Below are 18,223 nucleotides of genomic sequence, written 5' to 3'. Positions count from 1 at the left end.
GGTGTCTGACTCACACTCCTGTTTTATTACAGATTCCAGACACCTTGTGCTCGGAGCGGTTTACTGTCAACCGATCAAGACATGACACAAATCATTCACGGGGTGTACACTGCAGACATAATACTGTGACCCACACAACGCTGCTGCTGCTGCTGTTTGAAAATAACTGTACAGTGAGTGAGTGTGCTCATGGGAGACCAAATGTAAACCTCAAACACATACTGTATAGTCATGTATTCTGTCGATGAAGATCTCTTTTGTAACAAATAAGCCCATAAAATATGTCCCAATTTACCTGTAGGAAGTTTTAGCCACGCTTGCTCTGCTTGGCTATATGGTTGGCAATGTCGGTATGTCAGTCACCCATCTCCCCATCAAGCTCATTTGTAATAACTTAGTTTATTTATCTACTGCATTTAAAGGTGGTGGCAGCAATTATGGAGACTGTTTGTTGTCCAAATCACTCTTTGTCCAAATCAGTGAATATCTCCTCAGGATCCGCTACCTGTCTGTACTGCGTATGCGATGAAAAAAAAACCTAGTGTTAATACACAGCCTAGCCTCTGTTAACTGGCATGTTGCTACTAGCTACAGTGGGTCCCTTATTTGTTTGAGTTTACATACCAGTTTACAGAGCCTAGGCTTTTTTTATATACCGACAGGTAGCAGATTGTGGGGAGATATTCACTGATTGTGACATAAAGTGTTCTCCAGTTTCGCTGACTCCACCTTTAAATAGCTACAATATCAATGACATTGTCCGCCTTGGCTGTACTTTGTGTGTTTTGTGTTAACTGGTATATGTTATCATGTACACATGCTAAACATCGGCATTCTAGCATTGTCATTGTCATTAAAAAGGCATACCAAAAATGGGTGAAAGAAGTGATTGTAGCATACAGTATACTGGACACATATAAAACCATATAAAAAGCAGCATGCAGCGGCCCCAGGGAGTCAACATAGTGGTGCCAGGCCTCGTCACTGTGCCACTGCCACCATTCAAACCACTGAGGCTGTCCTTGGCACAGAGAACAAGTGCCCTACATAGAGAACAAGCTCTACCTACTCTTACATTTTCCTTCTCCTGTACTGGGCGTCTTTCAATCAAATGGAATCACTGGAATCGGTGAATAACCAGTCAAATCCAGTACAAAACAAATCAAGTGAAAGTGCACAGGCGGGCAGAATGGAGGGGAAGCTGTTGACCTATCTACTAAAAACACATTTTATTTGTGTTTGGTTTTCAGCAGCCTTGAGCACGTTTATTTAAAGCCTCTGGAAACCTGGTCTTCAATAAAAAAAAATCAATATACGATTGAAAATAAATGTTCATAAATATCATAATACTTAGTTTTTAAAAAACTAGTCTAGAGTACCGTTTGACAGGACGGTGTTGGCATGGCCCTATCAAACGGTCTCAATGTCAACATTCCTTGTTTTTATAGAACTATAATAAGAACCAAAGCATAGCCCGCCTCATCTAAAACGATTTTTCTGAGCAGTTGATCAAACTTAAATGACGATATCTTTCATTTGGATCTCTTTTCAGACGCTTACTGTCATGCAACCAACTCCCCACCTCACATTGTTAGGAATTATGTTGTGGATTTGGGTTTAACAGGGGCTTTAGAATAGCTCACAAAGTCCTTAGGATAACCCTGAGGTTGATGTAGTAGTAGTAGTGACTGCTTTTCCACACTGACCTCTCCCTTCTTAACGGTCATGGACTGTCTGCGTGGGGTGATCTCTTCATTGATACTGGAGAGGAAGTTCTGAGAGATGCGCAGGGCGTCTTGTAGCAGTGTGTAGTCTGGGTGGCTGGAGTGTGTGTGCTTCAGCAGGTCCTGGATACAGAGGGACAAGCCATGACAAATCTAATCACCCAAAAAAAAACCTTTCCGTGCCGACAAGATGTTTATGTGAACGCCACAGATTTGTGTTTTGGCAGATTTGACTTACGTGTAGAACGAGGGTGCTGCGCGTCACTCTGTCAACGGGCTTGTAGAGGAGAGCTGTGGAGGGAGGAGGGAGAGTCAGCACCACAGGACTAGCCACAGCCCTAATACTACTTAGAGCAATATCCTTTAAAGATGGAGTCAGTGATTCTGGAGAACGCCTGTTGTCAAAATCCCTTTTTGTCAGAAATCAGTGAATATATTCTCCCGATGCGCTACCTGTCCGTACTGTGTGTGCGCTGGAACAAACATCCAGTGTTAACACATAGCCTAAGCTATGTAAACTGGTATGAACAAAGGGTAAGTAAACAAAAGGGGCCCACCGTAGCTAGCAACATGCCCGTTAACAGAGCCTAGGCTGTGTATTAACACTGGATCAGCGCACACACAGTATGGACAGGTAGCGGATCATGAGGAGATATTCACTGAGTTCCACGTGATTTTAAAGTGATTTTGACAAAAAGCTTTCCCCAGAATCACTGACTCCACCTTTAATGTGGAGGGTGGCCATTCAGTCAGTCAGTCAGTACTCACTTTCCAGTGAATTTTTAGCCGACTGGTCCTTGCAGTCCTTTGTGCTTTTGACCTTGAGGTTCTGACAGGGAGAGAGAGAGAGAGAGAGAGAGAGAGAGAGAGAGAGAGAGAGAGAGAACACCAAAGAGGAGAGAGAGAGAGTAAACCAGAGAGGAGAAACGGTTAGAGAGAGAGAAATACACTGTGCCCTCATTAAAAAAAATCACAGCTACTGCCCCACGGCGCAATTAAAACAATCAGCACGGCAGTAAAGAGCTGCATGGCTCCTTACAGCGTGAGGACTGACAAAAACAAAACTGCCCTGTCATCACTGGTGCCCCCCCCCCTCCCCTAGCAGGCAGCTGTGTAACATCAAACACTCTATGCCTTGCCCCAGTGCCTGCTGTGCCTAGCGTGATAACATACCTCGGATATCTCTGCAAACTGAGCGTTTGCCTGGCAGCACTTGTCGGCCGTCTCCACAGCAACCTTATAGTTATCCACAAACGCCCGGTACACGCCAAGCTGGCTGGCCTACAGGGGAAAGGAGAAGGAGCTCAGATTAGATTCATTTCATTTGGATATCAGAGCAGAGAGGATTTACTGGTGTGTGACTGCCACTCAGGGCATAAAGCTGGCAGTTAGTAGCATTACAGGATGGAAATGAAATCAGTGTTAGCCCACCATGTGTCTACATAGAGATCCATGCATGTAGGTATTAGGGCGGCACCATTCTTGATAAAATATGGATCACGATTTTTCTTCCAAGTATTTATATCAGGATTTTTTTAGGAATAATTGTGCAGCGCTAGTGTGTGTGTGTGTGTGTGTGTGTGTGTGTGTGTGTGTTTAACATCCAGCAGCTAAACACTGAGGTAGCTCTTATTCAGGGGCCTCCCGTCAAGCGTTTTTGTTCTCCTTTACTGCCTGTAATGTGGTGAGGCAATGCTTTTATCTGGCCGGGACATGACTCCAGGAAGTCTACTCACATGTGCACTGCAAGAGCCCCCCCCCCCCAAACATTACTAACAGCCATAGATCTCAAAACCTATCCCCCTCAGAGAGAACCCCCTCGTTTAACGTTCATTCATGATCAAGGCAGGACATTTAAGAGGTGCTAAAATTAGTTTCTGAAAGTTACTAACTAGATGGCTGTTTGATCAGGCACCAACATGCAATTTATTGCTGTGAGGTTTCATGTTATTTGATGCTCAAGTCTTTTTATTCAAAGGAGGGGTTTAAATCAGCCAAAGGGACTGACATAGTGCATTTAACTGTGTGTGCTAACTAAACACTCATAGTACAGTGAAGCAAATGTTTAAAGTGTTACAAATCAAACATTTCTCTTATATGCGATATTTTGTATTCCAATGCTCTATGATTCCCTTGTTTATTCTGTTGGCTTACGATGTCTGGCTACTCTGCCTTTAAGTTAACTAAAATGAACCCACACACAAAAACTAGACCGACAGGTTCCTTTCACTGTAGCGAACGTTGTCATGACATGCTTTCTTCCACAATACCAGTATACAGTATCTTCAAATAATTTGTGGCATACATTTTTTTTCTGAGGCCTTTTATGTGTTAATAGTATTTACACAATAAAAATGAATTTTCCAACATGAGTGACATACCAGGTACACTCGTGTTGACACACTTGTTCATGACAGCAGATAGGAGATCACGTACGTAAAAAAACTATTCCTTACATACTCAAATACATGAAGTTAAAACATGAAAAGGTTTGTTTCCTTGGTTGTCATACTACTGAAACCAACAGAAAGTTGTCCGTCACCCCATACATACCAGTTTCTGGAAGAGGTCGCCCACACACTGCAGCTGGCTCCAGTTCTGGACTCGGGGGAGCAGAGCATCATAGAAGTCCTTGTGGATCTCAGTCAGCTCGGGCACTTTGAAGAAGATGGTCTCTATCTGCTGGATGCTCAGCATGGGCTGGGACGTGGTGGCTGCTGCCCTCAGAGGCTTCATGGGCTGGAGAAAGAATCACAGTCAGTCACATAAGTGGTGGAAAGTAACAAAGTAAATTTACCCAAGTACTGTAATTAGGTTAAGGTATTTCTATGCAGTTTCATATGATGCTACTTGTATTTGATAATACTTCAACCGCACCAATCGATAAATTGATGTTATGTGTGTGTTATAAGTTACACGTACTATGAGCAGGGCCTCCAGATGGCTGAGGTAGGTCTCCTCACTGGCCAGGATTCCTGACAGGACCCACTTTCTCATCTCCAGCCCCTTCTCCTGATCCAACTCCACCTGCAACACACACACACACACACACACACACACACACACACACACACACACACACACACACACACACACACACACACACACACACACACACACACACACACACACACACACACACACACACACACACACACACACACACACACACACACACACACACACACACACACACACACACACACACACACACACACACACACACACACACACAGCAAAAGTGGTGAAGAAATGGTTAGCGGACAGACACATTAACGTTTTACAGTGGCCCAGCCAAAGTCCTGACTTGAATCCAATTGATCCAAAAACAGCTGAGAAAGTTTCATGACATCTATGAGTTTAAACCTATTCGTAGTGTCTCGCCTTAATAACCCTCCCACACACCTCTGCACAGCCCTGGCTACAGATAGATATTGTTCTTGCAGGATTAGGGACGGACCCAGATCTGATTAAAACTCTGTGGGAGTTTGACATTCCGAGACGCCTGCACCACAGACTCCTAGTATCTTTAAGGAAGACAAATGGGTTTGGGGGTCCAGGACTTGTTATTCCAAACGGGTACAGACAGAGCCATCAGTCATGGTGGTGCGTGGCTATCACTGTCAGTAACAGCCTCACTGGATTGGGCCTGTATCAAGCTCTGCCATTAGGGTTGATTTAAAAACAGAAAAATCTGTTTGCTGCTGACTGAGCCTCCACTCCATTCATACAACAACACCATCTAGACTTTTGAAGATCAGCAAGTGTACACATGAGAGGAGAAGGATACCACGGATAGGACAGGAACAGAGCATATAGGGGGGGAGGGGATGGCTGGGTCTTTTTTTAAACATCTGTTCGCCCACACTGTGTTTGCTGAGTGTGTGTGGTGTGTGTTTCAGCAGCCCTTTGCTTGCTTGGTGCTGAAAAGCATTCCCATCTGTGCCTTTGGTTGTTGGCTTCTCTGGGTGACTCAGATCATGGAGCAGCTGATCCAATGCCTGGCTGAAGGGGTACATTCTACTGTACTTTCTCTCCACCCGATTGTACACAACAAGAAGTTCAGTGTATTAAGTCATAAAGAGTTTGCCCGTGAAAACTCTTGTATAATGTTTTTCCATGCATGGCTCTGCAGGAGCTTTCCAAAAGTCTAATAAAAATAACCCTGATGATGTCATTGGAGGCTACAAACTTGAATGAGTGTCAATTGCATCCAAGGAACAGAGAGGCACCTACAACAGATGCTGTCAAGATGCATTTTTTTTAAATATAGGATATTAGTTTTAAAGCTTGGCCCTTAATAGGAACTCAAAGTTAAAACATTTACCCTCTTGGATTTTGATCATGCTGTTTTCAATATGCCTCTTGCAACTTTCACAATTGTGTGGAAGTTGCCACATGTCGAAGTGTCCCTTGGCAAGGTATTGAACCCCAAATTGCTCCAAATGGTTAGCTTGCACCCAGTGTGGTAGCTGTTGCCATCTGTATACTGTATCTATGTGTGTGTGTGTGTGTGTGTGTGTGTGTGTGTGTGTGTGTGTGTGTGTGTGTGTGTGTGTGTGTGTGTGTGTGTGTGTGTGTGTGTGTGTGTGTGTGCGCGTGCGTGCGTGCATGCGTGTAAATGGGTGAAACAATGTTTTATAATGTCATTTCTCAGAAAATCAGTGAGCACATTTACCATTTTTTTTTATAAATCACTGGGATCCCCAATGCTGGGATTCATTTAATACTTTGGTGTCATCAGACATGTTGGCTGGAGTGGGGCCAGTAAGCTTACCGACAGTGTGGACTCCAGGGAGCCAGAGGACTGGGTGTCTCTGCTGCTCCGGCTCTTGGAGCGGAGGCGTGGTGAGGAGGAGGGAGAGCCAGTGAAGGACAGGGGGTCATGGGCAGGCTGCTGCTCCTCTGAGGGCTCCAGGTCATAGCCATACGAGGGAGGGGTCTCACTGTAGGGAGCGTCTGAGAGGAAAAACACACAGGGCATAAGTCACATGGTGGGTCTTTAAAACTGTCCGAGTGACTGAGTTGTGTTGTTGTAGTAGTAGCAGCAAGCAACTGTGTTTTTTACCCGCTCAGCACCAAACCTATAGCCAGACAAAGTTAGTAAGTAGCTATTGGACATAGTGTGTGTATCATTGAGCTGCCCAAGAGACACATCATTCCCACTGGAGTTGGTGGAGACCAAACACAGAGATGAGAGGAATATTAGAGTGAAATATTCAATAGAGTGAATATTGGGAGTACAGCTTTAAATGATAATGTTGTGATGTGTCTGATGAACTCATTAATTTGCAACTGTTTGCTAAGTCACTCAGCTTTGCTCTATTGCCTGCTACAACAAAAACAATCCAAGTATGCTGCTTTTAGGCAGTGATTATGTCCTGATATTGCGGCCTAGTTATGTAGATGAGTCCCGTTCAAAATATAACGTTATTACCTTCATTATATCAGTTGATGTCATGTTTACACTGTACATAGTCCTTGATAAATAATGTTTTAATAAACTACCACATGTGTAACAGTGTTCTCACACTGCATGGAAACATTTATTTTAAGAAACTGTTGTTATTTTCTCCATCGCTTCCCCAATTGAGCCTAAAAAAAAACACTGACACACCAGCACAGTATTTTTCTGACATTAGTGTTTATGTCAAATCTTCTTTCAACCTTCATAAACCTGTGACTGACACAAAGCTATACCACACAGGCCTGTGCCAGGTGCCGGTGCCAGGCCAGTGGATAAGCCCGGTAAACAACACACGGGCTTTGCTCATGCCAGCCTGGTCGTACAAGTGTGTCACCTTCATCTGAGTTTGTTTTGTTTAAGGACCACAGAGAATCTGAATGGCACTGCTGTAAACCTTCACTGCAGTGAAGTGGAGTGAAGTCCACCTATCAAGGCCTCAGAGCTCACAGGGCAGCACAGTTCTTACTTCACCCATACGGAACCAGCGTTCTATCATTATAAAATAACTATTATAATATAATGAATGAGGTTTTTCTTCCCTCAGTCTTCCCTTGGGCCAGCTGTCCTGTTAATCCTAACCCTTACTGTGATGTCACACGAAGGAAACAGTAGGGTTAGACAGTGAGACCATAAAACACTCGTTCTGCCTTTTCTCAGGCTAAGATGATCTGATTTTTTTTTTGTTTGCATATTTATACTAAATAGGATCTCTGAGTTCAATACACCTTCATATTCCAACCGGTGAAGTAGGCCTTTAAGGAAATCAGCTTAAGCAAACAAGAAAAGAAAAAAAGTGCACGTTCTATCTACACCATGATGACAGCGAGCGTGGGCCCAAAACAAATGGAACAAGTCACAAAGTATATGTTGCGCTCGTCATCCCTTGTGGTTTCATAATATATGTAGGACTCGCTCAGTATACAGATGGACACGCTCCGTTTCCTGTCATTACAGTCAGCCACCACTGACTCACCAGCACAGATCATATAATCATAGTCGACGTCAAGGAGCTGGCAGCCGGCACGAGCAGAAAAATATTCTCGGACAGCGTGTCAAAAAAATTTGGCTACCTAATTAACAAAAAAAAAAGAGTTAGGTTATGGGACGAAAGTTGAGCATATATCGACATGTGCTCCATAAACACATTTCACTGCCTAATACAGTTCAAAATTCGACATAAGTTGACACTTGGTTGCAGTCCGGGGAGAGTTGTTGTAGGTTGTCGTTTATAAAGCATATTAAAAAAGAAGCCACAAAACTGGTCCACCTCAACTTGAAAACAGGAAAGAGGATTCCGGAAACTGGGGGGGTTGAGTGAGGGGGGGGGGGGGGGGGTAAAGACGAGTCACCCTGGAGAGTCCTGAAAGACACGACAGCCTGACAGGATGACATCCACCAGGGGCCGTGACAAAGGGCCTCAAACAAACACACAGTGTGGGCCCGGCAGAGAGCTGCTCTGGAGGAAGAGACACTGGGGAAGTCCATGTGAAAGGCCACTCTGTGTTCCAGTCAGATTATAGTACATCAGCGTGCCGGCAACTGGATGAATAACACATCCTCTCTCTCTCTCAGCCCCTAAGCCACAAACTATCTCCTTCCAGGGGAATGAAAAAAACAGTCAGCTGGGTCACAAATGAGAACAAGTAAAGAACAGGAGGATTTGAAAAAATGCGTCCTCGGGCCTTAAAGGTCACCTAAAATACAAAATGTCAAGTTAATATGGGTCCACTGTGTGACAACTAGGATCACAAAGTTTGAAAAAGAGAAGCCTTCTGTTTTATTCTCCACCTCCACGTTTCTAAAAACAGGTATTCAGAACCCCAGTCAGATGTATCTCCCCCCCTATGACATCATAAGGGGAAAATAAGCATTATATGACCTTCAAACATGGGAGCCATTTGTGTCTTTTAATGAGAACATTTGTGAACATGCAGGACATGGTCTGGGATGAGCAGTGGGGGAGAGAGGGTGGACGTCACAATGGGCAGTCAGTGAGCACCGCTGTTACAAGGACCAACCACTACTGAGGAAGTATCCACGCAGGTCTGCCCGGAAAATTCAGCAATTCATCTGCCTCAGAGCGGAAACAGGCTTTATAACACAAGGTCATCTCTTCACAAACAGCTCCCACTCCCCAAGCACACATTCAGCTGCAGTCATGGTGGCTATCATATTTACATACGTACAGGATGAGAAGCCTTTTGCAATTAAAGACTTAGCAAACATAACGTGTCCATTAAACCGCTTATGTAACTCAAAATGCAAATCTATTAGACTTGACTTGAGAACCTGGTCTATATTGCTTTTTATGTGAAACCTGTTTTCATGACCTTTGTCCTGGTTTTGGGGGAAGTTTAAAAAAAAAGGAACAAATAAACTAAAGTAGAAATGGCTGTTTAAAGACCTCAAACTACATGCAAAACCTATGGACCATTGTTACCTGTATGTTGTCTTTCAGCACAACTTATACAGTCTATTTAAGGGTGAAGGACCAGGTTTGATATTTAGAGTTTAAAAGATGTGAGCCCATATTTCTAACCACGGACATTCAGTGTGACATTAACATTTCTTAATTGAAGAGTTGTAACCAGGATATCTACTGATCTGGAAATATGGCTCCATAACAATTATAAGCAACAACACAAATATTACAAAAACATATTCAATCTGACGTATGAAAAGTAAAATTTGAATATTTCTAAATCAGTCATCCTCAACAGCCTACTATTTGTAACATGTTTGTGATCAAAGAAATGGAATCTTTTTTTATGTCATTAAATCCATCATATTCCAAGAAACATTGCAGCAGAGGACATGACCTCAGAGACAGCTTTATAAACACATTCAATTTGATCTGAATTGGGATATTATTAGCCCTTTAGATGTGTCAGTCCTCGACTAGCATCACACAGAAAGATGGAGGGCAGCCAACCAGTCGGGGCAGTTCTACAGTACCCCCCCCCCCCCCACCCCCCCTTGTCACACACCCAACTTGCCTCTGCTTCAAGCGGTTTCATCTATGCTATGGAGCTGTAATAAATACATTGTAATGACATTACATAAGACCGCTGAGCACCGACAGCTGCGGTGACGAGCTTTGCGGAACCGCGGATCAGAGGGAAGCTGATTTTGTCATGGACTGTGTCTGAACTCAGCGGTTCTGTGTATTTCAAGAATCTCATTCGTCTAAATTCCCACGAGCCATGCTGTCGGGATTACTGCAGATCTTAAAAAAGAAAAGAAAAAGAAAGATCTGAGATAAAATCACCTTTTAATACACAATAGACCGCGTCTTTGCTTTCCCACACTAGCACACCGAAACAAGCCAACAACTAAAAATAGAGCTCAAGGTTAAATAAGGACTGGTTCCTACTGACTCCCCATCTGGAGAGCAATCAATCATGGTGAAGCACCTTTCCTTCCTCCAGCATGTTAAAAAAAAACACAGGGAACGCTCAGAGAACAATCCCAGAGGTTTTAATACATGTTGGATGTCCTTATACTCATGACAAAGCAAAGACACATTCAAAGCCCTAATCCTTAATCCATAGAGATGAACTACGATAAACACAGGCCCAGAGGGGAGCGACAGATGTGCGGCGCGGAGACAGCTAGGCCTCAGAGATCCACCGTCACAGAACATAATCGCGTGGGCTTGTTTTCCCTACACGAAACCAACTCGTACTAAGAGAAGAGAATACTGTCATCCGGGGGAAAGCTTTTATGAACATTAATGTTTTTGTGTCGATACTAAAAGCTTGTGTTTAGGTGTCTCTGAACGACTTGGCATGGATGGTATTAAGATTTTTGAAACATGGGGAAAGATGAATTGGTCCTGGAAACAACCAAACGCAGGAAGTTACAATCAAGGGGAAACAGGCCTCCAACCTGGCCTCCATTAAAGGAGAAGTCAGTGATTTATGAAAATGACTTGTAGAGAATATCTATTTACCATCCACTACCTGTCTGAACTCTGTGCACTGATAAACAAATCCAGTAATACACAGCCTATATACACTGTTTATTAACACTGGATACCAGTTTACAGAGGCTAGGCTGTGTGTTAACACCATTGTTTCCCAGTGCACAAACAGAACGGACAGGTAGCCGATGGTGAAAATTCACAGTTCTTGACTAAAAGTGATTCCGACAACAAGCGTTCTTCAGAATCAGTGACTTGGCCTTTAATGTATTGGTTTTAAAAGTAGCACCGGTAGAATATCGGTTCTATTCAACTGATGGGATGAATTAGAGACAGCAATTCCCAAAAATGCAAACCAAAGAGCGATACGGTTTATTGAATCATCCCAGAAAGAGTTGGAACAAGAATAGTAGCGTCCATGATTCCCCAGACATTTCACTTCTGGGAAAAGGTCCAGCCCAGCACATTGACCCATCACTGATCAGTGTGTTGAAATAGCTCAAAGGGGGACAGAGAGAATCAAAGCCCACTTACTGCTCCCATCTGTGGGTATATATATATATATATATATATATATATATATATATATATATATCGACCATCCACACAAAGGGCGGCGGACAGAATTTAGATCGCAATCTCATCGAAAATAAACAGCACAAAGCAAATGCATCGATCGTTCCGGCACTGAAACGCTGGAAATTAGATTTGAGCGTCTATAATTTACCACAGAGCAAAATAAAAAAAAAGGGTACAATGAAGGACAGCCTGACTGTTGCCGGTCTAATGGTGGTGTAGATCTGGAGAGAAAGTTGCACCTTTTGGAAAGAGGCAGCGGACAATGTCAATGTGAGATGTTGTTAAAAGCCTAGCAGCACTTTATGGCTCCAGCAAATGGATTCTCACCAGGACTGTGTGGTCACTGGGGAAACGGCAGTGGCAAATAGTGGGGAACAGGTCGAAGGCCGATTTCACTGACCACTTGAGTTTTCCTCGTGGCAAAATAGAAAATTCTCGCCAGATTTTTTTTCTAGAGTGCACTTCACAGCAAGTCTTTGGTGACGATTTACTGTTGGTGTTTTGACCTGTGGCATTCTAGAAAACGTTCATAAAGTATGGGATGACTTGCAACGCAGAAATTGTTAGAAAGAGATGGTCAGAATCAATGCAGCAGAGGCCGAGATATCCTTACTTTTAGTTCTGAGTATGGGTCAAGCTTATATGCTCATCAGGGGAGCCTGCGGTTTCTGTGTTTTATCAATGTTTGCTCTGTGAGCGACTTGTCTCATACGACTGTCTGTTAGCTTAACTTTTTTTTCCTTTTGTATTCTTCTTATTTCCCATAATGCAACTCAAAAGCATATTTTTCCAGTCGCTCCCCGACCAATTGACGCCCATGTCTTTCAAACCCCATTCCCCCTGTTTGTACGTCTGGCATTCTATGATCAAAGAGTCTACAGCCATGCTAGCAGCTCTCTGTTTGGAGACAGCATTGCATTAAGCTACTGCATACTAACATCAGCATGCTAACATCATTTTCATTTTCACAATGACAATGGAATCAGAGATTACTCCCAAAATGTTACATGAATCATTTCTCAGAATGTGATTTACAAAGCCCCTCCCGGAGACATTGAACAGCTGTCTTCACAGGCTGTGAATTTCTCCCTGTGTGCTGCAGTAAATTGACTTCGACGTGGAGCGGCCCTTTACCTCATACTGTAAGAGGGAGACATCCTTTATGGCAAATGCAGACACCAGCTGTGTGTGTTTGGGCCCAAAAGTGGTTAGCCAACACGTCATAGTCACATCCTGGTCCATCTGAAGTGTCTGCTGGGTTAGGGAGGCCCCTTTAAACCACAGTGAGGCCCAGCACCATGCACTCTCCTCTGATGTGTAGTAGGGCAGCCTAAAATTAGTGCCAGTCACTGAACTGGGCCGCCCAGCCCAGCACCCCTCCCTTTCAGCGTGTGTTGAAATAGCCCTGGGTGGGTGGTCAGACTACTACTCGTAATGTGCCGCACAACACACAGAATCAAAACCCAATAATTGTTCCAGTGTGTGAAAAAAAAAACATAGACAATGGTGCACTGCACATGCACAAACTGGCTATACATAGATTAGCTTTATTGACCCTGAGGTGAATGATTGCATATGTAAAATGGTACAGTAGCTATTTATTCCTATTAAATTATTTTTACGAGGGAATTATCTTTATCAAAAGCCCATCATTTATACTGGAGCCTGTCCAGTCTGCAGCCTCATGGCCTTATGCTTGTGTTTTTACAGTTAACACCAAATGAACTGCTGACATTGCCTATTATCATCAGATGATGGACACACAAGGAGTTCAATCTGCCACATTAAACATGACAGTGACCTCCAGGTTACGATCAAATATTCATTTGCATATCTGAATGGAATTAAATATGAGTGAACTGGCCTCACCTGATGGGCTCTAATGTGATTGGTTCAGTCATAATCTGCCTAGAGACAGGCTTCACAGCACTCAGCAAGTTGGTTGAAGCTACCGGCGCGCAGCGTAAGTGTAGCTTGAGTTAAATTGTCAGAGATTTTGAAATCTTTTGCTGAATTATAAAAATGATAATACTTTGAAAACCGTTGAATAATGCTAGGCTCATGCTCGTGCCTGTACTTGGCATTGGCCAGGGGCCAAGGAAGTGTACTGTACGGAGCACTCACACTAGTCAAACAAACTGGACTTTGGTGGACTACAGGCAAATACGGGAAGTGTGCAAATCCACCTGTTGTAAAAGCATTTCCATCCCTTCCTCCGTCCCTCACTCACTACCCCTTTACTGCCACTTAAGAGAGAACATTTATTCAAAAACAAACTGTGACCGGTGACACAACAGGCTCCATAGGTCAGGCTTGTATTGAGAGAGGTGAACTAATACAACACTTAACATTTCATAAGTCGTATCCCCCGTGTCCACACCCCACAAGCAGCTGAGACATTCCATAAACACTTGGCCCGCCAGCCAGCAGCACAGAGGGCCCTTTGAGTGGGTCCAGGGAGGAGAGCTGACCAGAGGGGCTGAGGCCTAGGCACGAGGGAGGAGAGCTGAGCCCTCGGGGGGCACGCCTGTGGAGCTCATGAACATGCCGGAGATTGTCTTTTCTATTAAGGTTTATCCATGGAGATGTGTAGGTTAGTATTGCGAACAGAGGACTAATCTAGTGTGTGAAACAGTCATGCATGAGTTTTAAACAAGTGTTTTTGTTCAGTCTCTTTTCATGATCCAGCTGAACAAAAAGGCTTTTCATGGCGCTTTTAGTCAGAGAGCAGCTGGCGATGCCTGGCCTGGTCTAGTGATGGCCTGCCAGCCTTTCACCACTTCACCCAGTACACTGCACAGAACAACAGGTGTCCTTCGTTCTCACACACACACACACACACACACACACACACACACACACACACACACACACACACACACACACACACACACACACACACACACACACACACACACACACACACACACACACACACACACACACACACACACACACACACACACACACACACACACACACACACACACACACACACACACACACACGTTTGTACGGCTATACTTGTGAGGATATTCATTGACATAACGCATTCCCTAGAACAAAATGGCTAACCCCTTCCACCTAAACCTAATTCTAACCTGAACATTAAAACCTATTCTTTACCCTTAAACAGCCCGCTGAAGACCTGTCCCGAAGTTACAACCGGACGTAATGTTCTCACTATCCAAAAATGTCCTCACTCTTGAGGTCTAAAAACTCGAATTAGTTCTCACAAAAATAGTTGTGCGAGTGCACACACACACACACACACACACACACACACACACACACACACACACACACACACACACACACACACACACACACACACACACACACACACACACACACACACACACACACACACACACACACACACACACACACACACAGAGAGGCAAAGTTGGCTGCCCCCGCGAGCTGCCAGCCCTTCCTCTTGTCGGCTCACATTTACTCCAGGAAAAGGGAGAGGCTGAATTCTTTGGCTATACCTTGACCACCAAACCTCAGATGTTGATATGCAGGTACAATGAAAGGCCTGTCTGGGCTTCCCTCAGGAGCCTCAAATATTCATGAGTCTGCAATTAGCCAGTGGTGTGGACGGGCACCGGTTGCTGAGGCAGCAAGTACTAATGCCAACCTCATCACCTTTTCAGACGGACCCTCATTCCTTCTATTAATGTCACATCCACCAGACCTGTCTAAGGGACTCTGCCATATCCCTCCTCTGAGGCAGGCTCAGCTAAATGCTTCCTAGAGGACTATCCTGGTTTTTTTTCGCAGAGGGATTACGATGAAACTAATGGTGAGATTTACGTATCATCTCCTATTTTGGCCGGACTCTCCCCTCTCTATGCCCTCTCTGTGTAGTACATTAGCCAGGAGACAGACAGTCCACACACACACTCCACACTCCAGATCCTTCCCCTGCTACAGCGCTGCAGTGTCATGATGCTAATTAATGATGGCAAAATAGACCCATCAGAGAGTTGGCCTCCTTTAAGGCCCACAGCTAATCAGTAGCTAAGCAAAGAAAGGCTCCACTACTGGCCTAGATATGAACCAGAGGCCACACAACACTTATTCTTCTATTCAGAGATTTAAAAAAAAAAAATCCCTTGAGATGTGTCTATTTTAGGCCATTTCACTTCAAGCTAAAGTGCGTAAATTCTGTTGCCCCGCCATGAGGAATTCTGGGTTATAACAACAACACTGTTGATGCATCTACATGAGGTAAGCCTTCTGTGATCGCGCATGGACTTCATACCTTCTGCCATAAGTCCAGGTTTTAACTTTGCACTAACATCAACAACTGAAACGTTTCTTGGGCTCTTCTTGGGATTTTCTGAGCTCCTGCGCCAATGTCAGGGGGGGGACACCAGTTCCTAAACGCTGCCATACTGAGAAATACAGAGAGAGTTTTGCGAAGCTGATAAGGCTTAATCAACTTTGAGTCAACTCGTTTGGCGATGGCTTGAAGGTAACCAACATTCATTTACACTAAACAGTTACGCACTATAGCTTTAGGATTTCGTGCAGTGATGCAGGGTAGCGGCAGGACAAGTGTGGGTTTGTTTGTGTCAGTTTAGAAGGTGTTCTAGTCATATTTCCCAGGCAGAGACACAGACTGTCACTGCGCCAGACACTACAGCACTCGCACAACAGCAGCAGAGACCGCGTCACTTCTCTGTCTACTGCAGCGTTCACATATTCCATGACAGGGCGCAGAACATAAACATACATCTTACAGTCTAGAAGGCCTGATTTAGGTATTACCACAGTTTATTAAACTGTTTACTGAAGTTTACTGTTGCACAATGCTTAGCTAACTGGAGCAAGAGGTCCACACACCAATGAGATTTAGATCGTTTTCCTCAGCCAATTTAATAGATTTGGGTGAATGCTGCGCTGCACTGCTTTATGATAAATACAAGAACAAAAAAAAGTTTCCAATGTGTCCCTTAAAAAAAGTCACTTACCACAACAAAGAGCGGTTTATTGCAATAAAAACTTGCCTTGAAGCGCCTGCCTGCCCACGGCCCTAATCCAGCAACGTGCACAGTAATGTTATTACAACATCAGAAAAATAAATCCAGACTCTCTGGTATATAATCCACAAAGCAGGGTCCACATGAGGCAGCTGGCATTATGTCAGCAACAAGTGTGGAACAAAGCGGATCCTCGGGGCTCTGCAGCATGGTGTCAGGACCAGGCTATAGCTTTAAAAAAGAACATCCGCACATTTCACACATAATAAAGTTTGTTTTACTGATGGCAGGATGTCTATACACTGCTCTGTGTAATGAGCATGAGAGCTCATTGTTGACCACAGAAATAGCAGTGTGACCAAAGACAGATCAGATACATTCTGAAGTCAAGGTCCACTTACTCCAATCAATTCACACAGACTTCCATCTCCCTGACTTCTTTAGATGGAGTTGAGGGTTTTGGAAAAAAGCAAGGAAGGGGAACCAGAGTTTACTTTTTTTTTTCAAGCTGTATAATGTCTTAAATGACTTTCTCAAGTCCAAGAAAAATCACCCCTGATGATCCCATGGTGTTATCATCAGGGAAACTAGTCTATGCCTAGAAATATACAAATCTACAAGAAACCCTGCTTTACAAACTGGTGGACACGGAGCTTAAAAAGATGTAAGCATTCACCAGACAAAAAGGGGGAATAACAAAAAATAAGGAGTGGGTTGCATTATGAGAAATACATGCAGCATCCCGTGTTCTTGGACAACAAGTCAAGATCATGCTTTCTCTCTTCATAAAGTTCCCCAACATCCTTGAAGTGCAATAATACATTTTACTTTCAACATTGCTCAAGTGAAACCACATTTTCCTTGGGGTGTTTTTAAATCAAAGGTACTCATAGTCATAAATGTGTTCAGTTTTTTGGAGAAATAGAAACTTCCTATGCATCTGCTCTTGGTTATTTTCCCTCAAAGTAGGGTGTGAAAAACCAAACACCCTGACAGTGTGTTGGTTGTAAATATCTGCAGACCATGGTGGAATGGATTTGGGCATTTCAGTCATCTGAGCAGCATGCTGGCTTATACACTTCATGGCCGATTATATCATGGAGGATCTGCTCGTTTGTCACATGCTTTGTGTCAAAGAGCTTAGGACTGGATCACCTTATATAACAACACCCTATTCTGCTCATCTGCTTAATCTGACCCCACGGTGGACGGCAGACAATTTCCCATCTGCAATCCTCCTAATACACGCTCTGCTGTGTCCCAATCCTGCAGCATTTGGCCTCGGCAAAAAGCAACAATACGTGTGTCCTCGTTTGTCGTTCCACTTTGACAAACGTTCTCCGCAGAGGAACACTGGCTCCCCTCCCTCTCCTTCTGTCCTTGGCATTAACCAAGTTATCCCCACCACTCTCCTTATCCCACTTAACATTGTTATATTGTTAGCATGTCAATACTCGCGCTCAATGAGTGATTCTCCTATTGTGCTCACACATCACAACAGGAAACACCGCATGGCAGGCGCTTTGATTGGAAGCCGCAT

General features: G+C 43.9%; 1 protein-coding gene across 1 annotated transcript in view; it reads right to left on the bottom strand.

Moving 5' to 3' along the window:
• Window positions 1-18,223, bottom strand: part of LOC307258482 (breakpoint cluster region protein) — a 38,076-nt gene that overhangs the window by 16,641 nt on the left and 3,212 nt on the right. Inside the window, exons 2-8 of the mRNA XM_080038020.1 lie at window positions 6,502-6,683; window positions 4,647-4,751; window positions 4,278-4,463; window positions 2,898-3,005; window positions 2,493-2,553; window positions 1,963-2,015; window positions 1,707-1,847 (exon numbers count right to left, since the gene is read on the bottom strand). Of these exons, the coding sequence (XP_079894146.1) occupies window positions 1,707-1,847; window positions 1,963-2,015; window positions 2,493-2,553; window positions 2,898-3,005; window positions 4,278-4,463; window positions 4,647-4,751; window positions 6,502-6,683 (836 nt within the window). The remainder of the gene's footprint in view (window positions 1-1,706; window positions 1,848-1,962; window positions 2,016-2,492; window positions 2,554-2,897; window positions 3,006-4,277; window positions 4,464-4,646; window positions 4,752-6,501; window positions 6,684-18,223) is intronic.

Source organism: Ammodytes marinus (genome assembly GCF_949987685.1).
Source record: "Ammodytes marinus genome assembly, chromosome: 2".
Taxonomy (NCBI): Eukaryota; Metazoa; Chordata; class Actinopteri; order Uranoscopiformes; family Ammodytidae; genus Ammodytes; species Ammodytes marinus.
Note: the sequence above shows the minus strand (reverse complement) of the source record. Positions and strands in the feature narration are given on the sequence as shown.